We start from the raw sequence: 27253 nt of genomic DNA on the forward strand, positions 1-27253 counted from the left end.
CCCATTTATCCCTTTCCCATTAATTTGCACACCTTGTCCCTCTCCTATAAATCTACATATTCTTCTATATCACAATTTATCCTATTCTCCCCCCCTCTCCCACTTATATATAGATTGTAGAGGTTGCTTACCATTCATAGTTTATCTTTGTCTGTCTTTCTCTTTACATATGTTTAAAATGTGTGTGTGAGTATGTGTAATGTATATATCTTATCTACATATGTATATAAACATAAATGTATATATTATTCCCTATTTATCCCATTCCCAATGCAAGTAAGTTTTCAGAACTACCAGACCTCATTCCCCATCTAATGAATCTGTGTCAGTTATTTTTTTCTTCTATAAGGCTCTGGATTTCCTTTTCTAATTGGTTGATTTTCCTTGAACAATCTTCTTGTTTTTCTTGAATGGTTCTTATTTAATTATTTTTAGGTTTTTTTTTTTTTTTCTCAGTCAACCTCATTGGGTTTTTGAAGTCTTTTTTGAGTTTTTATAAATTTTTTTCTCAGCAGGTAGCCATTCTTTGGACTAGGAGAGGCTTGGATTTTTTACTTCACTGTCTTGTGAAGGTGAACCCTGGTCTTCCCTATTCCTATAATTTTTTTCCTGAGGCAATTGGGGTTAAGTTACTTGCCCAGGGTCATACAGCCAGCCTATCGTAACTTTCTATGGTTGGGCTCTTTCTCCTTCGCCTGCTCATTTTATTTTTGAAAAGAATTCATTAGTGTAATGATCTCTAATCCTGACAGGGTTGGGGGAATGGTAACTGGCTTCACTTCTGTTCTTCCCCTCTGGCCTAGAACTCCAAACCAAAAACTTCACCCTCCTGGAATAATGGGAACCAGCAGCATTCCTGCCCAACTGCTATTGCACTCACCAGGTGTACAGATTCCTTCTCATACAGAGCCATGTCTCAGCAGAACAGGTGACCCTGGTGTTCTTAATCAGCTGTGACTCCCTCAATCTGTCCAGTTTCAGGTCAATGATTCCCCACTTTGTCTAGTAGATGGCTGCTATGTTGGAACTGAGACTACCTTCTACCCCAACCAACTCCAAGGCTCCCTGCTGGTTGTTTTTGAGGAACTAGCCTGTAAGTATTTATACTTCAGGCTGGCCAAACCTCTGTCTTTGAGTCTTTCTTCTGATCTTCTCTGGTTGTCCCAGGAGGACCTGTGTTTTGTCCCAAGTCTTATCTGTTTTTCTTTGCTGTATGTTTGCCCTGAGGTAAAATTTTGTTTTGTTTGTGGGGGAAAATCTGGGCAATTTGTTATTTTTTGACACACTGTGCTATCTTTCCAGAATACTTTCCTAAGGTGTACTTTCATGAAATATTGAAATCATAACTACCTAAAATCTATAAGTACAGTCCTAAAACAAAGAAGGGCTCTCAATGAATGGGCATGAAAGTATTGGGATCCATGTTATCAGTATCACCAAACTGAATCCCCAGAAGGTGATTTGAAACCACTTTTATAACCATTTTGGGATTGTGAGAAATAATACTCCAAACTCCCAATGATTCAGTGAATAAACAGATTCATAATAAGTGAAACAGTTTAAACTTTTAATATGCTTCTCTAGGAGTGGGTGTGAAAACTTCATATGAGTTTACCCACACAACTCACAGGAAGTCTACCTTGTAATCCCTCCTGGTAACCCTCCCTCTTCCTCCTCCTCCTCTTCCTTTAAGTTTCCATTGGAGGACATCTTTCCATAATTCACGTGTTTTTTCATTCCCACTACATACACTTCTTAATATGTCCCCTTCCCTGATCATACTTAACCCATTCAAATATAGCCACAAATCCAATTTGCACAGTGTGTCAGTTAATTTACATTAAATATGCATGTTTGCAAAAAAAAAATTATGTCCTGTCATTGATTCCAGGTGGTTTTAGCCAGTTTGGGGTCTCTTATCAGAAACTTTATGTTTTAGGTAGCTTCCTGGATATCAAGATGGTTGGAGATATATTTAACCCTTCCATTCATCTGGATTTTTTGTGTGAATAAATTCTTTTGTGACTATAAGCACTACTGCTGGCTACGATAATATACACCACTAATTTCACTTCCCCTCCAATTTCTTGTCTTTACAGCCAGATCACAACATCTTGATCACTGTTTTCCCACCACTTCTCACAGGAATACTTAAAAGATATTAACTAATCAATTAGCAAGTGGTTCTTAAGTGCCTACTATTGCTAGATTCTCAATTGCTGGAGATAAAAGAACATATATGTAAAGTTCCATGACCTCAGGACTTTTAAAAATTTCAAGATAATCTCTTACCAAGGTGCCATAAAATTAACACAGTCCTCTTTAGTTTTTGCCAAAATCTGTGTGCTGATGTGAGGGATGTTTAGGGATACATAACAGCTCTGGTGAGAGGGCTTGCTGAGCCCTTTTTAGGAATTTATTGACCTTTGGTGTCCCCCTTCACCCAACTTCACTCATGCTTCCAAGAATCTGTAGCATGCATAGTGGTCTTAACATCCCAGCATTTAGACTGAAGCAGCTACTATGGGATGTTTAGAGCTTAGTCATATATCAAAGATAACAAGGTCATCTACTGCATCCTGACCATCATCAGCTATTTTGACATTTGTACTGCCACTGCCATTCATTGACTCTGGAAGAAAAAATCAGACTTTCAAAAAAAAAAAAAGACTCTGTGAAACTCTCCTTCTTTTAAGTCCAATTGATATTCAAAAGTCCAGACATCAACATTTTTTGAATAAGCATGAACAACAGTGGCAAGGAAGATTAGGGATGTTAGTTCTTGGGTAAATCAGTTTCTCTCTGATTTCAAGTTAAGGATTCACAAAAGCTTTTCTCACATATGTTCCTATAGCTTTTTCTTTCACAGAAATGAAAAGATTTTTAATCCTTGTTCAAGTCCAAAAGTGCTACAACAAATATTGTATACTCACTAAAGAGAGCAAATTGATCCTCTATCTTTTTAAAATAATGGATTTTCTTTTATAATTTATTCTGTTTTGATTTTCTGCCCTATTTTGAATGATTGTTTTAGCCACAGGTCTTTGGCTCTTTGTCTATGAGCTAAGTTTGGCAATTTAGTTTTCCTGGTTATTACTGCTTTAATTTTTTAGTCAGATTTAAAGTGACTTGACCAAGGCCACACAACTAGGATGTGTTAAGTGTCTAAAGCTGGATTTGAACACAGGTCCTTCTGATTCCAGGGCAAGGGCTCTAGCCACTGTGCCATCTACCTGCCCCATTACTGTTTTATTCTTGTATGAGGGAAATCTGTATACCTGATGTATAACATTTAGTCTTAAATCTGTATACCTGTTAGTCTTAAGGATGTCTGGTTTATTTTGCAAAGTTTAGTCCAAGATGGTAGAATGAAAACCAGGAAGCTCCTGGAGCTGTCTCAGTTTCCCTGGAAAACCACATGGAACCAAACCTTTGAACAGTCTCATGGAATGAAACTACTCTCCAGCTCAAGATAGATTGGAAGGGCTTCAAGAAATATCTGTCATACTTGGGTGAAAGGGGTGCTTAGACCAATTCAGATAGTCTTCAGGTAAACCAGTGAGAGGTTCTTTTTTTTTCCTGAGGCAATTGGGGTTAAGTGACTTGCCCAGGGTCACACAGCTAGAAAGTGTTAAAATGGCTGAGGCCAGATTTGAACTAAGGTCCTCCTGACTTCAAAGCTGGTGCTCTATCCACTATACCACCTAGCTATCCCTAGTGAGAGGTTCTTAATCACAGAACATCAGCAATTGAGATCTTCAGTTTTGGCTCAGTAGCAGTACAGAACAGTGGCATAGGTTCTAGTTTGAGCACAGAAAACAAATTACCAAGCCAGGAAATGGCTTTTGCCTGGAGAGAGCAGGCGGGCTTTCCTCTGCTGTGAGCAGAATCCCATAATATGTTGTTTATAAGAAACATATTTGAAAGAGAGAGATACATACAGAGGAAAGGCAAATGGCTGAGCAGAATTTATTTATGCTTCAGCTAAAGCAAAAAAAAAAAATTCTTTTGATGAAATCCACATTCATTCCTATTAAAAACTCTAGAGAGCATGGGAATAAATCGAGTTTTCCTTAAAATTATAAGCAGCATCTATCTAAAAACATTAGCTAGCATTATTTGTAATGGGGAGAAGCTTGACCCATTTCTAGTAAGATCAAGGTTGAAACAATTGCCCATTATTACCAATATTTTTCAAAATTGTACTAAAAATGATGGTATAATAATAAGAAAAGAAAAAGAAAAAGAAAAGAATTAGAATAGGTAATGAAGAGATAGAAAGTATCATTCTTTGCAGATGATATGATGGTGTACTTAGAGAATTCCAGAGAATCATCCAAAAATCTGCTTGAAACAATTAATAGTTTTAACAATGTTGCAGAATATAAAATAAAACCCCACAAATGTTATTAACAAAACCCAGCAGCAAGAGAGAGAAGGAGAACTTCTATTTTTAAAATAAGTGTAGACAAAAATAAAATGTTTGGGGTTCTACTTGCTAAGACAAACCCCAAAACTATATGTACACAATCAATTATAAAACACTTTTCACACACAGATCCATATAATTGTAAATATATCAATTACTCATGGGTAGGCTGAGCTAATATAATAAAAATGATAGTTCCACCTAAATTGGTCAACTCGTTCAATGCCATACCAATGAAACTGCCAAAAAAACTATTTTATAGAGCTAGAAAAAAGAATAACAAAACTCCTCTGGAAAAGCAAGTCAAGAATATCAAGGAAATTAATGAAAAAAATGCAAAAGGATGATGGCCTAGCAGTACCAAACCTAAAACTATGTCAGAAGCAGCAGTCATAAAAATCATTTGGTACTGGCTAAGAAACAGAGTGCTGGATAAGTTGAATAGGTTAGATACATGACACATGACACAATAATTAATGTGTATAAAAAATAATAATTACTGTCTATAGTAATCTAGTATTTGATAAACCCCCAAACTGCAGCTTCTGGAATAAGAAATCACTTTTCTTACTCTGGGAATAACTACAAAATAATATTTCAGATATTCAGCATAGACTGACATCTCACCAAACTAAGATAAAAATGGTTACATGATTTGGGCATAAAGGGAAATACCATATATAAATTAAGAGAACAAGCTATAGATTACCTATCATTTCTTTGGAGAAGGGAAGAAATTGTGACCAAAGAAGAATTAGACAACATTATGAGATGCAAAATGGACAATTTTGATCACATTAAACTAAAAATTTTGCAGAAGTAAAATCAACAAACAGAAGTCCATTTTTTTTTCAGAATGTTTCTGATAAAGGTCTAATTTCTAAAATATGTAAAGAACATTGTCAAATTTATAAGAATGTATCATTACCCACTTGGGAATGGTCAAAGAATATGGACAGAAAATTTTCACATGGAGAAATTAAAGTTGTCTGTATTCATATGAAAAAAATCTCTAAATCAGTATTGATTGAAGAAATCCAAATTAAAAGAATTCTGATTTACCACCTCACATCTCTGACACATAGTAGGGCTATTTTTCATTCTCTGTGGCAAAATTGTCCATTCAAATTTTTTATAAGGCTCAGCTAATTTAACACTGGGTACTGAAAAGGCAAATCTTTTCATATCCTCTTTATGCAGAGGGATAGAATAGAAACAATCCTTAATGTCTATAACCCAAAGAGGTCATTCCCTAGGCAACTGAGTAGGAGATGGAAGTCCAGGCTGAAGAGTTCCCATAGTTTCCATCTGTCTATTTACTTTTCTTAAATCAGTCAACATCCTCCATTTTCCAGATTTCTTTTTTACAATAAATACTGGAGAATTCCAAGGACTTAGAAAAGGTTGTAAATGACCTTGGTCAAGTTGCTCCTGTATTGTATCTAAAAAGGCCTGATTTTTTTTTCACTTGTTAAGGGCCACTGTTCTACCCACACTGGTGTATTAGTTTTCCATTGAACTCTCCCCAAGGAGAATGTTGGCAGACCTTCAACAGCAGCCCTGCCAAAGCCAAAATCAGCCCCAAGGCATCCTCATAGGTCAGAAAGGTCCCCACTTTGGGGAGAGATTCCTCTCCCTATTAGTATATTGATCTTCAGGACATTTCATACATTGAGCTGTGTCTAAAGAGAAGAAACAGTGTCTCAATATTTCAACCTCAGAAAATCTGCCTTATCAGCCAAACAACCATAGTTATAAAAATGATAGAAAGTGTCCCAGGTGGTGCTGTGGGGATCAGAATCTGGTGGTACTTGATAGAACAGAGAACTCGGAACACCTGGATTTGAATTGTTTCACATGACTTTGTGTATGGATTAGTCAACTAACTTCTACTTCAGTTTTATCATCTTTAAAATGGGGGTAATAATTGTGCCTGCCTCATAGAGTTCTTATGATGTCCAAATGATTTAATATATGAAAATAATATGGCAAATATTAAAATACTATATAAATTTCTGGAATTTGGGGCTGCATCTCATTCTTCATGACCTTGTTTGAGTTTTTCTTGGCAAAGAAACTGGTGTTTGGTATTTCTTCTTCCAGCCCATTTTTTCTGATGAGGAAGATGAAGTCATCAGGGTAAAGTGAGTTTCCTACAGTCACACATTTTGTAAGTGTCTGAGGCCACATTTGAACTCAGAAAGATGAGACTTCCTGCTTGCAGGTCCTATCCAGAGCCTCTGTTCCATCTACTGTAACAACTTAGGTACCTGGAGAAGGGGAGAGTTTTCCCTCTCCTGCAGGTTAACAGTATCTTTCTTGAACTGCTTCTCAAACTTTACTCCAACCCTCACACTTGTGCAGACCAAATGTAATATGACTTTGGCACATGTCCCAAAGAGAGGCATTGCTGGCTAGATCAGAGGGCATTTATGAGAATTTATCCTTAATAAATGATCACTGAAATGTCCTTGGGGATAGGAGCCTGTGTTTCCTTCCCAAGGCCCAGAGAGCAGAAGCTTTTATTTCTTAAAATATAATGGCTAAGCTCTTTTTTGGGTCATGGATTTTAGGAAATCCAATTCTTCTTAATTATTTTTTCTCCTTGATATGTTTCCCTGCTTGGTTAATGTATAATTTCTCCAATTTTTCAATATTTGATCTTGTAATATTTTTTCATTTTCTTCAAGAGCATTGATTTTAATTGGGTATAGTTTAATTCTCAGGGAGTTTTTTCATTGGGATAAAATACTATATAAAGGGTTTGCATTTTACCGTGTCTTGTGTCTGCACCATTTTATAAGACAGTTCATGGTTGCTGTGCTAGGGAAAGTGCAAATTATTAGAATTAACATTTTTTAAGAAAACTTGCATGAAGAAAAGTATTTTTAGCAATCTGGATCAAAAGATTAGTTTTTGTGGGTTGAGGGAAGGTGATGCTCTTATTTTCTAGTTTCAATATATCAGCATAGCTTCTTGGCTATTTGCAAGTAATATTACCCCTGTGAAACTTGGGCCTGAGCTCAATTTTCCAAAATTAACATCCAATTGGATGGATATCCTTTGATATCCATCAAATTTATAGTTTTTTTTTTCTTTTTTCAAAAGCCTATTTATTTGTTTCTAACACACATTGCTTTGTGAATCCTGTTGGGAGAGCAAAATCAGTGTAAAAGAAAAAAGGCATGACTCCCGTTTAATTGATGGAAATGCTTTTCAACTTGAAAATACCTGAAGGTTTCCAGGAATTCCTGACCTGTGCTTTACTTGAGGCCTTTTTTGGGAGCTCTTTTGCTGGGCTGTTGGGAAAAACCAAGTTTTCCCCCAGCCCCAGGCCAGGGTAGGGATGTACAATTAGAAACTTGTTTTACTTAGGAACATGATTATCCTTATTCTTTTATCTGTATGATTCATTATGTATATTCTGATGCCACCAACTGAACTATTGAGCAACAGGGTGTTGCATTCTGAAAATATTACATGGGAAATTAGTCAGTTGTCTAAGATACAACATAAAATAGCCAATTCTCATAATGACGATATTGATCCTCATGGTATTGCAAACAGGTTGTTGAACTGCATCAAGCAACCCTATCCTCTTAATAATGTATCAAGCTTGCTGTGGCACTTTCTGCCTGGGATATGTTTTGTTACCCTGGCATGTTTCCTTCTGCCCTGTTTTCTAATACAGGATTGCCACTCCTTTAGATGAGCTTCAAGCATCCCTTCGGTATCTCAAGGTAGCACAGAAGAAGAGGATAGGTTGAGGGCCAACTCTGAGGAGGCAGAGGATTGAGACCAACTCAAATTTTCCCTGTAGCTTTTCCCTGTTCAATGGCTGTGAGAATTCAGATGGTGGCTCACCACCCCTCTGTTCTGTTTCTAGGGAGAAGGATATCCTTGCAGATTGCAAGGAAGAGAGGAAACTGTCTGGGTGATATCATAATTAATAGTCCCATGAGAAAGGACTAATGTTTCCAGGAGAACACACTATTGCCTTGGTGAAAGATATATAAACCCTTATCCTCAGATGAATAAATGGAGTTTGCTCTTATTTCCCACCTGACCTGTGTTTCGTGTCAGCTTGTCCTCCAGTCCTTCCCCCACTAAGGTCTAGCAGCTCACAGAGTGCCTGGCTGCTGGGGCTGAATGGGCAGCAACATAAGAAACTCCTAAGATAATCAATTGAATTCACGTTATTTGGCAATTTTCTCTCATGTTTCAAAAACATTATTCATGTCATTATTTTTATTCTGATTTTCCTCATTTGGGGATTTAGGGGGAAATATTTTCTTAGAAACACTGGAATTTGAAAAATAATATCTAGAGGATTATGTAAATGTGCCCTTAGAAAATGAACTCTTCTTTTGATCTGGATTCTGTAAAATTAATGTGAAATTGTAGCTAGAATGTTTGAAAAGTTACCTGTTTACCAAAGACCCCAGCTTTTGGGATAAGAACTTACTGTTTGATAAAAATTGCTGGGAAAATTGGAAACTAATATGGCAGAAACTAGGCATTGATCCACACTTAACACCGTACACCAAGATAAGGTCAAAATGGGCTCATGACCTAGGCATAAAGAATGAAATTATTAATAAATTAGAGGAACATAGGATAGTTTACCTCTCAGACCTGTGGAAGGGGAAGGTCTTTATGACCAAAGCAGAACTAGAGATCATTACTGATCACAAAATAGAAAATTTCGATTATACCAAACTGAAAAGTTTTTGTACAAACAAAACTAATGCAGACAAGATTAGAAGGGAAGCAATAAACTGGGAAAATATTTTTACAGTCAAAGGTTCTGATAAAGGCCTCATTTCCAAAATATATAGAGAATTAACTCTAATTTATAAAAAATCAAGCCATTCTCCAATTGAAAAATGGTCAAAGGATATGAACAGACAATTCTCAGATGAAGAAATTGAAACTATTTCTAGTCATATGAAAAGATGCTCCAAGTCATTATTAATCAGAGAAATGCAAATTAAGACAACTCTAAGATACCACTACACACCTGTCAGATTGGCTAAGATGACAGGAAAAAATAATGATGATTGTTGGAGGGGATGCGGGAAAACTGGGACATTGATGCATTGTTGGTGGAGTTGTGAACGAATCCAACCATTTTGGAGAGTAGTTTGGAACTATGCTCAAAAAGTTATCAAACTGTGCATACCCTTTGATCCAGCAGTGTTACTACTGGGATTATATCCCAAAGAGATTATAAAGAAGGGAAAGGGACCTGTATGTGCACGAATGTTTGTGGCAGCCCTTTTTGTAGTGGCTAGAAACTGGAAACTGAATGGATGTCCATCAGTTGGAGAATGGCTGAATAAATTGTGGTATATGAATATTATGGAATATTACTGTTCTGTAAGAAATGACCAACAGGATGATTTCAGAAAGGCCTGGAGAGACTTACATGAACTGATGCTGAGTGAAATGAGCAGGACCAGGAGATCATTATATACTTCAACAACAATACTATATGATGACCAGTTCTGATGGACCTGGCCATCCTCAGCAACGAGATCAACCAAATCATTTCCAATGGAGCAGTAATGAACTGAACCAACTATGCCCAGAGAAAGAACTTTGGGAGATAACTAAAAACCATTACATTGAATTCCCAATCCCTATATTTATGCCCACCTGCATTTTTGATTTCCTTCACAAGCTAATTGTACAATATTTCAGAGTCTGATTCTTTTTATACAGCAAAATAATGTTTTGGTCATGTATACTTATTGTGTTTCTAATTTATATTTTAATGTATTTAACATCTACTGGTCATCCTGCCATCTAGGGGAAGGGATGGGGGGTAAGAGGTGAAAAATTGGAACAAGAGGTTTGGCAATTGTTAACGCTGTAAAGTTATCCATGCATATAACCTGTAAATAAAAGGCTATTAAATTAAAAAAAAAAAAGTTACCTGTTTAACTGTTAAATTTTCCTTTAAAATGAATATTAATTTTTTAACCCAATAATAAGTTCTTATCCACAAGTCTTTACTTTTTACATTTGTCAAATACAAGATTATAATTTATATGACATCTCATACTGGGCTCCCAACCTGTCATAGGAACTCATTCCACTTAAGAACAGTAATTATACATTACAAAGCTTACTGATGTGGCAAAGTGATTCATGCAAGACTAAGCAAGGGTACAAGGGGGAGATTTTTTCTGGAAATGTAGGCCTAAACTATGGCACTCTTCTGGGGGTCAGCTTTCAGAAAAGGCCTCACATCCCTTTGAACCTAACCAACACAATTTAGCAAGATAAGGTCAAAATGGAGCTCTAAGCCACAGATATTTTATAAGAAATTTAGAACATGTAACACAGATGGAAAGCCAAAGAATTTAGGAATAAACAAGAGAATGAAGAGGAAAGTTAAATAATAAAAATAATTTAAAGTCAGATTTTAAAATCTCTTAATCATTATTGATTCAGAGAAGAGGTTAAAACAACTGGTTCCCCCATTATAAAGACCCTTCTTTGGACACCACTCTTGGGATTTCAGAGAAAAACTCAACTCTATTTTCCGACCTTTATACACAGTATAAAATTGCAATGTTTCGTGAGATCTGTGCTGTAGGAAGAGGCTTTCTCTCTTTGATTATATTCACATATTTCATCTGAAGTAAGATTTCTGCACAAAGGATGAGATCCAGCCTTTCTGAATGTTTCTTTCCAGTGTGAAAATTGTGATTTATAGTGACCTTTATCTTTCAGGTAAGGGCAAGTCTTCCTTTAGCACATTTTTTAAGTCTTCTCTCCACTCCGTATCCTCAGATGTAAACTCAGAGATGAACCTGGGCTAAAGACCTTCCCATGCCAAGTCCATAAAAGATTTCTTCCCAAACAGGAAATCTCGGCTGACTAACAAGCTCTGTCCTCCATTTTTATAACTTTATCCATGATTTCAATCTTCCAGGAATATTCTGGAGGCAATTCAGGGATGAAATGAGCCTGAATGTTTTTCCACATGGATTATATGAATGAGGTTTTACATCTAGTATAGGATCTCACATGCCTAATCAGAGACTAATATATATTAAAAACTTTGCCATGATCCAGACACTTAAAAGTTTTTCTCTAATGTTCTCTCTCTGTTGCTAAGCAAGATTTAAGCTTTGACTGAAGGTTTCTGTCTAATGTGGATTTTCTCATGTTTACTAAGACTTTCACGTCGTGTGAAAGCCTTTCCACAGTCCTTACATTCATAACGCTTCTCTCCAGTGTGGATTCTCTGATGGGAAGTAAGACTGCTGCGCTGTGTGAAAGCCTTTCCACATTTGTTACATGCATAAGGCTTCTCTCCAGTGTGGATTCTCTGATGTTCTTTAAGGGAGGAGCGTTTTGTGAAAGCCTTTCCACAATCATTACACTCATAAGGCTTCTCTCCAGTGTGGATTCTCTTATGTGCATCAAGGGAGGAGCGCTTTGTGAAAGCCTTTCCACATTCATTACATTCATAACGCTTCTCTCCAGTGTGGATTCTCTTGTGTTCATTAAGACTGGAGAGACATGTGAAAGCCTTTTCACATTCATTACATTTATAAGGCTTCTCTCCAGTGTGGACTCTCTGATGGACAGCAAGTTTAGAGTTGCATCTTAAACTCTTTCCACACTGATTACATTCATACGGCTTCTCTCCAGTATGGATTCTCTGATGTTCACGAAGACTATCCCACCATGTGTAAGCCTTTCCACATTCATTACATGCATAAGGCTTCTCTCCAGTGTGGATTCTCTGATGGATAGCAACTTGGGAGCGTTGTGTAAAAGTCTTTCCACATTCATTACATTCATAAGGTCTCTCTCCAGTGTGGATTCTCTGATGGACAGTAAGGTAGGAGCGATATATGAAAGCCTTTCCACATTCATTACATTCATAAGGCTTCTCTCCAGTGTGGATTCTCTGATGGACAGCAAGGTAGGAGCGATCTATGAAAGCCTTTCCACATTCATTACATTTATAAGGCTTCTCTCCAGTGTGGATTCTCTGATGCTCACGAAGACTGTCACTCCGTGTGAAAGTCTTTCCACATACATTACATTCATAAGGCTTCTCTCCAGAGTACTTTCTCTCATGGACAGCAAGACTGGATTGAGATGTGAAAGTCTTTCCACATTTGTTACATTCATAAGGCTTCTCTCCAGTGTGGATTCTCTTATGTGCATTGAGATAGGAGCGATATGCGAAAGCCTTTCCACATTCATTACATTGATAAGGCTTCTCTCCACTGTGAATTCGCTGATGTTCACGAAGACTGTCACTCCTTGTGAAAGTCTTTCCACATTCATTACATTTATAAGGCTTCTCTCCAGTGTGGATTCTCTGATGTTCACGAAGACTGTTACTCCGTGTAAAAGTCTTTCCACATTCAGTACATTTATAAGGCTTCTCTCCAGTGTGGATTCTCTGATGTTCAAGAAAACTGGAGCTCTGTATGAAAGCCTTTCCACATTCATTACATTCATAAGGCTTCTCTCCAGTGTGAATTCTCTGATGGACAGCAAGACGGGAACGAACTATGAAAGCCTTTCCACATTCTTTACATTCATAAGGCCTCTCTCCAGTGTGAATTCTCTTATGTTGAGCCCATTTGGAATGATATTGGAAATACTTTCCACATTGATTACATTTGTAAGATTGTTTTTCTGTGTGAATTCTCTCATGTTTAGCAGGAGTAGATCGCTCTCTCAAAATCTTTCCAGGTTTCTTACATTGATAAGGTTTCTCTCCAGCATGGATTCTCTGATGCTTGGCAAGGGAAGAGAGTACACAAAAAGCTTTATCATATTCATGACACTCAGGTGTTTTCTCTTCCGGATGTATATTCTTATTTTTAGCAACAGTGGAACTCTTTCTTAAAGCTTTTTTGTGTGTATTCCACTCACAGTGTTCCTTTCCAATGTGGTTTCTTTTCTGCTTAGCAAGAAGAGCCCTGTGTTCACGATATTGAAAAAGGTCTTTCCAGGAGATCATTTTCAGATTTGCACGCATCTCCTTCATGTCAAACCACGTCTCTGCAGCTGAAAGAAACAAACACACATGTGTATAAAAATACCTTCTAATGATGGCTGATAATAAAAGCATCGACTTTTAATTGCTCCAGGCAAAAGTTCTGAAACTGAAATGGACAGATTCAATTATTTTTAAATGTTATTAGCCCACACCAATAAAGTGATTCGATTAACACAGAGTTCCACACACAATACAATGACATTGGACCCCCACAACAAATCTGAGACAAAGGCAAGGTCATGGTCCTCATAATTTAGAAACCAGGCTATAAGCTCTGAATGGCTGAGTAACCTGATCCAAATCCCTGCAGCAGAGATTAGGACTCAAAACTTTAAATGAGGCTTCTTAACCCATTGCACTAGATAGATGTTCTCCATTTTACTTCCAATCCTTTCTTTCAAATTCAATCTCAGGCATCAGCTACCTCTGTATCCCTGGGAATGTGCTTCTTTGCCTCAGTTTTCCAGTAGAATGAAGGTAATAATTGTAGCCACATTCCAGATAATAATTATAAAACTCTTGCCACACAGTAGGCCCCATATGTTTATTAACTACTATCATTGTCACTATAATTTTGATTCTCTCCACCTCAATTCTTCCTTCATATACTTCCCTCCCCCTCTCTCTTTATATACAAATGTCTGTTGAACATGATGCATTTCCATAAAAAACATGTTCCTTTGCCTTGGATTAGCTAAGAATAAGTTTCATAAACTGTTGCTTATTTTCAAACCATCTCCAAGTTTCTATGCTGGATTTAAAACTTCTTGATAGGTCCTCTTTGTATACCCAGGGCTTAATGCAATACATAAAAGAGACCAGGTGCTTAATCGATGTTTATTGATTGGTAGACATTACCCAGGGCTGATCACATGGCCTAACCCCACCTCAGTGCTTGCATGTTGGTCCCTCTGAGGTAACAAATCTATGTTTCTATTTCTGTCTCTTTCCTGCTCCCTCTTACCTATGAACAAATCCCATAGTGAAGATAACAAGGGCCTGGTCCTATTATGGAATAACCAGGAGTCTTTCCCTCCATATCCCTAACCTAAGGGAAGCTATCAGTTATGAAGTGAGTGACTTGGATTTAAGTGAGGAAGGGCTGCCCGAGGTCACTGGCCTCATTTTCCCCTACAGCCGTCTACGTCCAGTGGCCAGGTACAGATCAGGATTACTGTAGATGACCATGTATGCAGGGGAAGACCTGGCCCTTCTTAAGGTAAGGTTTCAAACAGGTCTCCTGTGACTGAGGCCACACCTATTCAATGATTAAGGTTAGGGAGCAATGGAGGCAAAGAATCTCCTCTCTCACCTAGGTTAAAAAAAAAAAAAAAAAACCCTCAATAAATAAAAGTGAATGAATGAGTGTTTCTGTGAAGAAGCTCAGGGTTTCTGGCCAAAGCAGAAATGACTGTGATTTACATTCAGTCTAAGTCAATGAGAATGCAAAGACCAAATGAGTTTAGCAAGGGATCTGAGTGGTCAATGAGAATCAGACTGATTTTGACTTAAGGTTCCTTAAGAAAGGAATTGGGGCAGCTAGGTAGCACAGTGGAAAGAGTACCTGCTTGAAGCCAAGAGGACCCAAGTTCAAATCTGGCCTTAGACTAGGGGTCCTCAAACTTTTTAAATAGGGGGCCAGTTCACTGTCCCTCAGACTGTTGGAGGGCCAGATTATAGTAAAAACAAAAACTTTGTTTTGTGGGCCTTTAAATAAAGAAACTTCATATCCCTGGGTGAGGGGAATAAACATCCTCAGCTGCTACATCTGGCCCGTGGGCCATAATTTGAGGACCCCTAACTTAGACACTTAATACTTCCTAGCTGTGTTTCCTTGGGAAAGTCACTTAACCCTGACTGTAGGAGGGAGGGAAGAAGGAAGGCAGGAAGGCAGGGAGGAAGAGAGGAAGGGAAGGAGGAAATAAGGAAAGGAAGGAGGGAAGAAAGGAAGGAGAAAGGGAGGGAAGGAAGGAGGGAAGGAAAAGAGGAAGGAATCTATTCAGGGATGCTTCAGTGGGAATGCTTTTAAGAGTATCTGTAGATAGGGGTATATGATATCCTAGGTAGACAGAAGTAAGGAAGGAAAGAAGAAAAGAAAGAAGGAAACAGGCAATGAAGAAAGAAGAGGGGAGAGAGAAGGAAGGGAGGAAGGGAGGGAAGGGGGCAGGAAGGGAATCTTCCAACTCATCGATTACAGTTTGTGGCCAGCTGTCCTCAGAGGTTGTTGCTTATCCTATGTATTTGTGCCTAACTGTAGCCTGCATGGGGCAATTGGCAGAGGATGAAGGGGGGCGCACAGTAGAGAACAAAAGAACAACTACAGGAAAGCAAAAAATGATAGATGGCTCTGAATACAATATCTTTCATTTATGGTTTATGGAAATTTATTATTACAGATTTTGAATCCTCCCTTAGATTCTGCTGAACATAAAACATTTTTTTAAATTGTTCTTGTCTGTATTTTTCTATTTTGTTTTTAGTTTTAAATAATTATCAAAAAACTAAAAATAAATGCTTTTTGACTTAAAAAAGACCTAAGAAAAGTCATATTTGACAGCCTGAGCCCTCTTTCTTTGGTTATAGATAGCTGGATGGCCACAGATTTCCAACAAAGATTTCCAATAGGATCACTGATTCTTCATAAGAAGAGAACTGAAAAACCATGGAGTCCAAGCCTCTCATTTTACAGATGAAGAGACTGAGGTTCAGAGGCTCAGTGAGGTACTCAGGATCTCACTATCACAAGAGTTTGAAAAGGGATTCCAAGCCAGTTTTCCCCCCACATGCCCATCACATGAAGAACCCTCCGGGGATAGCAGCCGACACCCCAGCTTGCAACTCACTCACCAGGACAGGAGTTTCTCAGGCCTCCTCTTTCCACATGGGAGATGAAATCTTCTCTGGGAACTGGAAGTCCTGAGAGGGAGAAGATGACGAGTGTGAGCCTTGAAACTTGTCATTTATTCTTCATTGGAATAGGGCAGGGGTGTAAGGCCCACTGGGTGGTTCCAAGGGCAATTCAAAGATAGTTTTCAGGGTGCTTATTGCCAGGGGAAGAGAGCAGAGGGGAAAGGAGGTCATGCAAGCAATCTGGAGTCAGAAGATCCTGATTTTGCTGCCTCCTTCCCAGCAGGATGGCCACATCCCACAGCTTCCATTTTCTGGACACTAGAGGCAGGTGATAGCACAGAGAAGGTAGTACCAGGCCTGCAATCAGGAAGCCCTGAGTGCAAATTTCGGTTTAGACACATCCTGGCTATGTGACTCTGGGTTTTGGTGAAAATCAAGGGTGAAGATCATGTGCATGAAGGAAACTCTGAGCACAAGTCCTAATCTCAGCAAATGTATGGAAAGACCTCCTCCCTTCCTTTTCTCTCCTGTATCTGCACAGGCCTTTGGGGGATGTATGAAGGAGGAACAAGGGCCCACTTGTTGTGCTGGGGATTTATGAGTTACACCAGAGGCAGTGGTGTAAATATTTTTTTTTTACCCAAAAGAATATTGCAAAGACACAGTGGTTCCCCCAAAGAGGAAGGGGATTCCTTCTCCTATCTCATGTTCAATGAAATGGGACAGGACCAGTTTTCAGAAGGTTTGCAGACAAAACTGCCAGGTTACCATCCTACAATGCAAAGACCACTCATAGAAGAACCAGGCAGCAGGAGGACCCTGTCTCTTGGGGACAGGAGGCAGCCCTTGGGCCTTTCTGAGAACTGGTAAAAGCCTTAACTCTGGACCCTAGGGAGGGGATGGTGACACTCCTATTCATGGCAATTCCAGAGTTCCAAGGGAAGCGCTCCTTACCCAGGGAGAGCAAGTTCTCAGCATTCTCCAGCATGACCTCCTTGTACAGCTCTTTCTGATCCGGGTCCAACAGACCCCACTCCTCTGGGCTGAAGTCCACAGCCACATCCTTGAAGGTCACCAGCTCCTAAAACACCAATACCCAGAGTACTTAAGAGTTGAAACACGCTTCATAACTGACCTAATCCAATGCTCCTCAATGTACAGAAGGGACCTGAAGCATGGAGGAGGGATCTGCCCAAAGGTAACAGTCTTTACAGGATTCAGGGCCAGCACTGAAACCAAAGTTCCCCAAAGACCAGTGGAATATAGAGAAACACATCTTATATTTTCTGGTGGAATAAAATTGAGAAATGTCTTACTACTGCCTGTGGAATCAGGAAAGTTATGGGTTCTATCAGAGAGAGATGAGGATTTGTGGAGGTGAAATCAGCGCTATGTTAAGAAAATGGCATGAAGTGTTTGTGTGAAGCTAGCAAGTATTATGTGCTATAGAGCTAAAACATTTCCATGATCACTGGGGAGAAAAAAAGATCTTATGAATTTTCCAAAGGCCAGAAATTGTCTTATCCAGATGAAAACATTATCCTTCCCCCCCAATAATACTTTAGTTTTCCAAATGGATGTACAGATAGTTTTCAACATTCATTTTCATAAGATTTTGCATTACAAATTTCAGAATCACACACTTCTTAATGGATGCAGCCCAATGGTCACCAATTTACAAAAGCAAACTAAAGGAGAGACAAGGGATTTATGCAAAGGTCACATCCTTTATGAGAACACTTGGAAGCAGTCATGCAAAGGTCTCCCACCTACACTGTACATAGCTGGTGTGGACACAGCTGCCATCATGTTATCTTCCACGTTAGAATGGAAGTTTCTTGAGGGCAGGGACTGATTTTTCCTTCTTTGCATGTCCTATATATTCGAACAAAGCCTCTTCCCTTTCTAAATGCCTGTTGCTTTGACCCAAGCAATGGTGAAGGAAGAGAAAGGGTAAGTATGAGTTGAATATGATGGTGCTATTCTAGAAGGACCTAATTACAGCTGAGGGGTCTCAGGAGATAAAGAAAATAAAATGGAATAAAAGAAAACCTACCAGGAAGCAAAGAAACGCTGGACAGCTCCTGATCCATGGGTAGCATTTATTATGTAGGTTTGTTTTATTGAATCTACTATTATGTTCTGCTGGTTACCTGAAATTTTTTTTCTTCTCTTATTTTGTATTTAAGGTTAAAACAAATTATAATAGGGGCCACTAGATGGAACAATGGATAGAGCACTAGCTCTGAAGTCAGGAGAACATGAGTTCAAATCCCACCTCAAACATTTAATACTTCTTAGTTGTGTGACCCTGGGCCAAGTCACTGAACCCCAATTGCCTTGGCAAAAAAAAAAAAATTATAATAACTACAAAATTAGTAAAGAGAACGGATTCAGAGAAATTTGGCAAGCTTTGTGTGGCCTGAGGCAACAGAAGCTGAGCAGCAGCAGGAAGACATTTTTTGCTGTGCTACCAGCCAGGGAAAGGACAACAGCTGGGGAAGCTTCCAGGGTTTTGCTCTACACAACAGGCTCAAGGTTTTCCAGGAAAGTCAGTGGCTACATGAGGGAGCTTGGCCACAGGACACAGAACACAAAGTGGTTAAAAAGTGTCTGTGTGTTAGTGTGTGTGTGTGAGTGTAGTGGGGAGGTGGTGCTGCACCAAAATAAAGACATGATACCCACAGGCTAGACACTAATGAATGAAGTGGTCACCTTTTTCACAGACCTATATTGAGGGAAAATGTAAATAAACATGTGGGAGCAGCAACTGGGGGAAGGGAGTTAGTGCTCAAGACGCCAAAGGGGGAATGAATCAGTCCAAAACATAGCAGAGAGGAGGGCAGTGATGTTATTGCTACATTCACTTTCCTGCCCATTTTTGTAAAGGATCCACAGATAAGAGAGATGGCCAGCCTCACTGACCATCCTCCAGATCCGGGGAAATGGCCTCTTGGGCTGATGTTGCCCATATCTGTGGGCAGAATACACTCACCTGGGGTGGGGGTCTGCTGTTCTCAGGGGCCATTCCCTCTGGCTCCAGGTTTGCTGCTTGGGCCAGGCCTTGGTCCTCGGCAGGCTGTTGGGAGATGATTATAACTGCAAAGATGTCCTTCCCTTCTTTTCCTGAGCGGGGGACTAGCCTACAGGAAATTATAGAGGGTTGAGGTTCCATGGAAGTTACTAAACCCCTGGCCTTGCCCTTAGGGCACAGACACCAACCAACAGTGGGAGGGAGGCTAAAGGAGGGTCAGGTTGAAAAATCTAAATGGTGGAGTCAAGATGGGAGAGAAGAGGCAGGATATTGTCTGAACTCTCTCCAGGTTCCTATGAAATAACTTTCAATTAAGAGTGGAGTGACAGGACCTACAAAAGGATGGTGAGAAATCATTTTCTGGCCTTAGATAATTTAGAAGGACTGAAGGAACAGTCCTTGAGTAAAAGGGGAACAGAGCCCCAGCACAGATCAACAACTGACGCCCAATGGTCCCTGGAAAGCTAAGATTGGGAAGTTAATTAACTGAATTGGTTCAGGGAAGGAGAGAGTGGTGAGGTGCAAAGTCACCAGCCTCACCTCCTCCTCCAGAACTCCTGGCTCCAGTGGCTAGACTAGGACCAGGATGACTGGAGATGACCCTGGAAGCAGTGAAGACCTTGACCTTAAGCTAAACTCTTGGTCTGAAGGAGGCAACACCCAGAGAGAGATTAAGTTGGGGAAGAAATGAAGCCAAGAATATTCTCTTTTACCCAGTCAAAAACAACAAATCTGGGAGGGAAAAGTGCCCAGGGCTATTAGCCATAGGGGCAGTCAGGACTTTACAGAAGGGACAGGAAATAAGATGACTGGGGTGGGATGGTATAAACTTGAAGATGAGCTCACCTTCTCTTACTCCAATTGTTCTGACTCCTTCTTCTCCCCACCTTCCTACAGACCCAAGAGGCAGGAGGGATTTAAGGCCCCAGATGGGATGAGAGTGTGTAGAACCTCAATGTCCCCTGAATCAGAAATCTCCCTGCCAGTGACACTTGGTCTTCCCAGCATCCCTTCTCCCCAACAGACATAGTAAGGAGGTAAAGGCTCTGAGATGGAGCCCCTGGGAAAAGATCAGATGAAACCTACGGTTGGCAGACAACCTAGTCTGGGATTCAGCTCCCAGGACCTATGGTGGGGAAAGGGACAGGGAGCTGGGAAGCTTGGGTAAAAAGGAAGAAGTTTAAGTGTCCAGAAGTGATTTAGGTGGAGGTTAAATGAGGAAAAACAAGATGGCCGAGTCCTGAAATCTAAGCAGAAGATGGGGGAAGGTTCTTAAGACTCTTGGGTAGATTGTAGGCTTAGAATCCTGAAAGGGAATGTGGGAACAGTGAGCCACATGCCTGGGAAGGAGCCCAAGATGTGCAAGTCCAGAGAAGTTGGCCCAGGAAACAGCTTTATTTCCTGCAACCAAGGAGGGTTCCTGGGGCCAAAGGCAGAGCCTGTGGAACCTCATAAGAAATCATGTCTGAAGGATGACAATCAATTAACTCCAACAGGAGTTGGAGGCAGAGCTAGGATACCCGGGTCCAGGAGGGGAGGCTGAAAGTGGATTCCTGGGTTACTATGGGAAAACCTACCTTTGGGCAAACATGACCCAATGGTAAGCATGAGGAAGAGAGCAACGTTGATATTTATGAAGTGTCTGGGAACCTGAATAGAGGTAGGGGCCAAGAATTCATTAATTAGCCAGACCTGGCAGGAAATTATTCTGACAGATGGGGAGGACACTGGTCATCAGGACAGATAAGAAGTATGAATGCTTATGCAAGGGCAGCCAGCAGAAGGCAGAATTTGTGAGGAGCCCTGGTTATGCCTACCTGGGTCCTACCCCAGCAGAGAAGGTTTGCAGTAAGTAGAAAATGGCAGATCCAAGAGTATGCCCAGAGATCTCAGTCCCAACCCTTCTGATTCCCATTAATCTATTACAGGAAAGCCTCTGAGGCTCAAGAGCCCCACGCAGCCTAGCCCCTGAAGCCAAGTGGGTGGACCTCACTCCCAAAATCATCCAAGGTGATGACCTCCGATTGCTTCCTGCTTCTCCTCTCCCAGCCCTGCCCATCATCACATAGCCAATGGCCATTGGAATGGCTCTTCTTCAGCCCTAGACTCCTCCCTTCCAAACTCCACCCTAAGACTCTTATTTCACCTGGCCACTTACACACCATGCCTTTCATCTTATCTCCAATGAACTCCTCCTCCCCATGCTTCCATTATTGTATGTTCTTGGAGGAAGGATTCAGGACTTTTATCTTGCCACTGGACTTGGCCAAGCACTGCCTCCCTTACATCCCATTCAAACACAAATCAAGACATCTCCCTTTATCTGTGGTCCCTTCTAGAATAAAACATCATCTGAACAGAACTAGCTATCACCAGGGAAAGAACACTGGGAGATGAGTTTGACTGCTTGATTTTTGTTTTTCTTCCGGTTATTTTACCTTTCTAGATCCAATTTTTCTTGTGCAACAAAACTGTATAAATGTGTACACACATATTGTATTTAAGATATACTTTAACATGTTTAAATGTATGAGACTGCCTGCCATCTAGGGAGGGGTGGACGGAAGAAAGGGAAAAGTTGGAACAGAAGTGATTGTAAGGGTCAATGTTGAAAAAAATTACCCATGCATATGTTCTTTCAATAAAAACGTATATTAAAAATTTTTTTTAAATAGAATAAAGCATCATCATCAATAGAAACCTGGATTCAGAACCCACAGTGAAACCGTTATGATTTTCATATTATTTGATTTCATCTTCTATTTGTAATGAATATTTTATATTATATTCCTAATAAATATACTGATAATTTAGATTTCTCGAGCTGCCTTTTCTAAGTTAGGAGGCAGGACTCACAATGAAAAGTAAAATTATCAAACATTCTGATAATATTCTTATACTGTATTGTACTTATGTACAAAATAAGTGAATTAACTGGAAAACTACAGAAAACTGTTCTTATCACAGAACTCTGTGCTTTGGAGAGGGGGTGATCACAACCCTCAAGATTTGAAACAATCCAAGAACTGTTGTATTATCTTCTATTGGGAAACCAATCAAACTCAGGGAATGATTGTATTCTAACTTACTTTCCCCACTCTTCTCCCGTAGGATTTGTGTATAAAACCTCTGCCTGTTCTACAATAAGTGTACATCTCTTGTGCAGGAGAACTTCTAATTTGCAAACTGTATTCCTCACTGTGAAGGTGGTAATTTAAACAGGTACTTAATTTCTACAACCTGCCTCTAGTCCAGCTCCCCACATATTCATTACGTTTATGAGACTTTTCAACAGAATAAACATTCTGTCTAGGATTTGAATTCCAACCAAAGACCTTCCCATACTGATTGAATATGTATATTTTTATTGCTTTATATATTATAGCTATTATTATGGCTATTATTTTAAATGTTTTGAACAATTCTTACAGAAAATTCCACATAGAATTTTCTTGTTACTTTGGGTTTTATAATTTTATAATTACTAATTCATCTGTCTGCCTCAGTTTCTATATTTTAGAGAATGAGGAAAATAGCAAACCTAAGGCTTAAATAAATGCCTCCTTTCTGTCAGATGCTGAATGACAGGGATTCTCAAAAAAGGTAAATAACAATCTCTGCCCACAATAAGCTCACAAAATAAGGGGAGAAACAACAAGCTAAGAAATAATTTGCAAACAAGCTACAGGCAAGATAAATAGGATATCATTTAAAAGAGGGAAACATTGGAAGCAAGAGTGCTTATGGATGAAGTAAACAGTGAAAGCTGTCTTACAAGATGGAGACAGTGTTGTAAAAAATTGAATGAAGGTTGGCTACACCCCAGGCTCAAGTTTCTTTCTCCAGAGATCACTAGTTTTGCAAAGAATGGGATCATATAACCCCTTTCTTGTGGGACCAAGTTAGGGCTGTCTCGGCATTAAAACTCCCATATAACATAATTTAATACCCCTAAAACCCTGATTGGGTTAGAAGTTTTTCCTCATTTACAACTTAGGATGTGAAGTCATTTGTGCTGACTAATCAGGGCAAAGGTCCATCCTATAGGGAATGTTACCCCAGACCTTTATGTAATCCTTGTCTGCAGATTCTCTTACCTCTCTTCACTGCCAGACCACCTTAGGTGGTGGGGAGATGCTCAAATCTCCCGAGCTCTGTCAAATTAAAACTCCTTTCTTTTCTACGGTAAGATGCTTCTGATTTGTTGAAGTTCAATGTCTTCTTCCCCACAGTTAAAGGTTTCCTGTAGAAAGAAAGCTTTCAGTTGGAAAATGAAGGTAACTAGGAGGCACAAATGAGGGCGAGCACATTACCAGAGAATAGCCAGAGAAATGTCTTGAAGGTGAGAGATAGGGTATCATCTTCCTGGAATAGCAAGGAAGCCATTGTCATGAGAACTAAGGTGTAAGAACCCTACCCATAATCAGTGAGAAATAGAAAGTGTTCACATTTGCAGGTTGGTAGAAAATCCCTGATGTTTTTTAAGTTTGGGAAAATTGGATCTTTAGGAAAATCAAGGGGCAGTTAGGTGGCACAGTGGATAGAGCACCAGCTTTGAAGTCAGCAGGACCGGAGTTCAAATCTAATCTCAGACATTTAACATTTCCTAGCTGTGTGACCCTGGGTAAGTCAACCCAATGCCTAAGCAAAAAAAAAAAAGGGGAAAAAAAGGAAAATCAACTTTCTGGCTAAATGAAAAATGCATTGGAGTCAGGCAGCCTGGAGTCAGGGCAACCCACAAGCAGGCTGCTGCAGTACTCCAAGGGTGAGGTGACAAGGATCTACAGCAAGAAGGTTGAAACATCAGTAGGGAGAAGATGGATGGCAGAGATGTTGCAGGATTGAGATGATGTAAGTGGAAATAAGAAACAGGATTCATGGAGGACATCTTGGTTGTGAGCCTGAAGGACTGAGAGAGTAGTGGGACGCTTAACAGGAAGAAGGAAGAGACAAAGAAAAGAAAATGAGTTCAGTCTTATATGGAAATTGTAACTAAAGAGCTAGTTCCATATGTCTAAAAGACATTTGGAACAGAGGGGATTGAGGTTGATTGACCTCATTTTTTTAATATCAAATAGTATTTTATTTCCCAATTACTGTAAAGACAATTTTTAACACTTTAAAAAATTTTATTCAGTTCCAAATTCTCTCCCTCTCCTTTTCACTTCTTCTCACCTTAAGATAATAAGCAATTTACAAAAGTTATATAGGTGCAGGAATGTAAAATAACTTTCCTCAAGAATTTTCACCTCATGAAAACTGAGTAGGGCAAGAGTGAAGGATCCTGGTCAGGGTAGCAGTGCTGGCTACAGCTGTGGACAATGATGACTAAACAGTTGCTTGGAAAGTGTAGTATTTTAGGGAGCAAAAACATTTCCACGACAACAATTGAGAAACCCTTCATATGGCTTAGGTAAGAACTATTTCTGAGGTTGAGTCCCTATACAGAATTCAGAATATAACAGTAAGGAGGAGCTGAGGATTACCCAGCATGACTCAGAGTTCAGAAATCAAACTTGACTATAATAATGATCACTGTTATAAGCTGCTAACAATAAATGTTTATTTTTATAAATATATATATATGCACACACAAATATATAATAAATATAAAATAAAACCAAATTAAAATTCAGGATGAGTAAGGAAAGGAAAGGAAAAAGAACCTGACAATATCTACTCTGGTATAAAAGAAGATCTGAGTTAATATTCAGAAGATAGTGGGATTAAAAAAACAAGCCATTCCTGTCTTAAAGAGAAATACTAAAGGCATACGACAAGTCCAAAAGGAGTTCCTGGAAGAACATAAAAAAGTATTCAAAAAATAACAGATCAAGGAAATATTAGGAGGGGAAATGAAAGCAATCCAAGAAATTATAAAAAGAAACTTAATCAATTCGAAAGAAGTTTTAAAAAAATTCCTTGAAAAATAGAATTGAACCAGAGGAATTGTGTAACCTTATGAAACACCAAAAAATAATTAAAATCAAAAAAACAAACAACAACAAAAAAAAACCAGAAGAGATATAGTTCATCTGTTCATTTTCCTGTTATTGCCATTGGGTTTGTATAGTATATACTACAAATGGTTCTAGGAGTTCTATTCATTTCTCTCTGCCTCAGGTGAAAAAAAACATAAAGGAGAACTAGATTAGAAAAAAAAAAAAAAAAGACAAGAATTGAATGCAGTAACCCAGGACTTGATAAACTCAAGAACATCAATGACTTCCTGCTCCCACCTCCTACTATGTGAAACTGAAAATGGAGACTGGATCTTCCGGTAGAGTGACCAGTTCAAGGAAGATGGAGAAGGAAAAGGAAGGAGAACCATGAGCTCAGCACTCCCATACTTCTTGAAAACTGATGAAAAACATCTTGTCCCAGCCTGAATCCTCCCTTGACAATCTTGAAACTACACTAAGCCTTGTTCCAGACCCACAGATGCCCTGGCACAATTGCCAAGGAGCCACAGAGAGTGGCTCTGACTTTGATGTAGCAAGTCAGTGAGGAAACTCCTGGCCCCAGAGCAAAAACCTTGAGGAAGTGTCATCTGTTCAGGAGCAGAGCTCAACCATTAAAAGTCTCAGAATACCTGGGAAATGGAAAAAAAGCAACAACAACAACAACAAAAATCCTGAAAACAGAAAATTACTGTGGTGGAAGAGAAGTTCAAAAGACAAACTCAGAACAAGACAAGATCAAAATGCCTTGTATGCAGTCTCCAAGAGAAATATGAATTAGTCTTAGGTGTGAAAAGTTCTCTTGGAAGAGCTCCAAAAGGATTTTAAAAATCAAATAAGGGAAGTAGAATAAATTAAGGAAAGGAAATGAGAGTGGTACAAGAGAATCATGGGGGGGGGGGGGAGAAGTAGTGACCAGTTTGGTTTAAGGAAAGCACAAAAATCCACTAAAGAAAACACCTTTAAAATAATTAGTCAAATGAAAAGGAAGGTACAAAAGCTCACTGAAAAAAAAATAATTGCTTAAAAATTAGAAATGGGAAAATGGAAGCTAATGATTTATGAGATCAAAAATGAATTTGAAAAAGTCAAAGGAATTAAAAAAACAAAGGCCAAAGTAAACTAGCTGAGAAAAAGCAACTGACTTGGAAACTAGATCCAATATAGATATAATTCTGTAAAGTGGTCCTCATAAGGTTCTAAATAATAAAGGGTTGGAGCCTAACAGAGTTGGCCTAGAGGCAGGTTTTAGAAAATAAGTACCTGTTTAAGTTATCACTTTCACAGTAAGGAATACACTTTGCGAATTGGAAGTTCTCCTGGGCAGGAGATTTCCATTTGTTGCAGAAAAGAGAGAGGTTTTGATGTAATATGATTTTGTGATCTCCTGATTTTATGCATCTTCTATTCTAACAATGTCAGGAAATCCTAAATCTTTTCTTAGTCTGTCTCAGAGTCCTCCCAATTTAAGAACAACAATCTATATGATTCTGAATAGACCATTTCCCAATTCATTGATGACGGATAATCTTGTCAATGGAAACCAAGTTCCAGACCCACTCCTCAGTTAATTGCGAACTGACTATCTGGTCAAATAACAGAGACTGCTCCCTAGAGATACCCTTAGGCCATAGAATTAGCCTATCTATAAATGAAAGTTGGATCACTTTATTTAATTGCTTCTATTTTTCTGTAGAATTCTACCTGGTTTTATAATGGTGTTACTATTGCAATAAAGCTTTCCCCCTTGGATAAAAGATGGGTTCAAGCCTGTACATTCTTTTGAGACACCTTGCGACACCAGTCTGCCTTGGGGGTCTCTCACCTGGTCTGCCAGAGAAGGCAGAAGTGCTATAGGGTAGCTTTTGACCAAGATGGGTCAGTCTTCTTTCATGTTATTTTGTATGTGTCTGCATCTCTGTGTAGAATGGCTGTTTCAT

At 39.2% G+C, this 27253-nt stretch overlaps 1 protein-coding gene across 2 annotated transcripts; it reads right to left on the bottom strand.

Moving 5' to 3' along the window:
• Positions 1 to 10368: 10368 nt before the first annotated feature.
• LOC111720301 (zinc finger protein 420-like) lies at positions 10369 to 23625 on the bottom strand. Of its 2 annotated transcripts, none has more exons than XM_031963542.1 (5): positions 23451 to 23625; positions 19315 to 19398; positions 17274 to 17400; positions 16317 to 16385; positions 10369 to 13477 (listed from the first exon to the last, which is right to left on the bottom strand). In XM_031963542.1, exons 2-5 carry the CDS (start codon positions 19345 to 19347, stop codon positions 11565 to 11567), a joined length of 2142 nt encoding a protein of 713 aa, XP_031819402.1. In that variant the 5' UTR covers positions 19348 to 19398; positions 23451 to 23625; the 3' UTR covers positions 10369 to 11564. The 2 variants fall into 2 exon arrangements, with proteins under 2 accessions (XP_031819402.1, XP_031819401.1); XM_031963541.1 differs by having other exon boundaries at positions 19315 to 19462.
• Positions 23626 to 27253: the final 3628 nt, after the last annotated feature.

The sequence above is a fragment of the Sarcophilus harrisii genome, chromosome 3 (assembly GCF_902635505.1).
Source record: "Sarcophilus harrisii chromosome 3, mSarHar1.11, whole genome shotgun sequence".
Classification (NCBI taxonomy): Eukaryota; Metazoa; Chordata; class Mammalia; order Dasyuromorphia; family Dasyuridae; genus Sarcophilus; species Sarcophilus harrisii.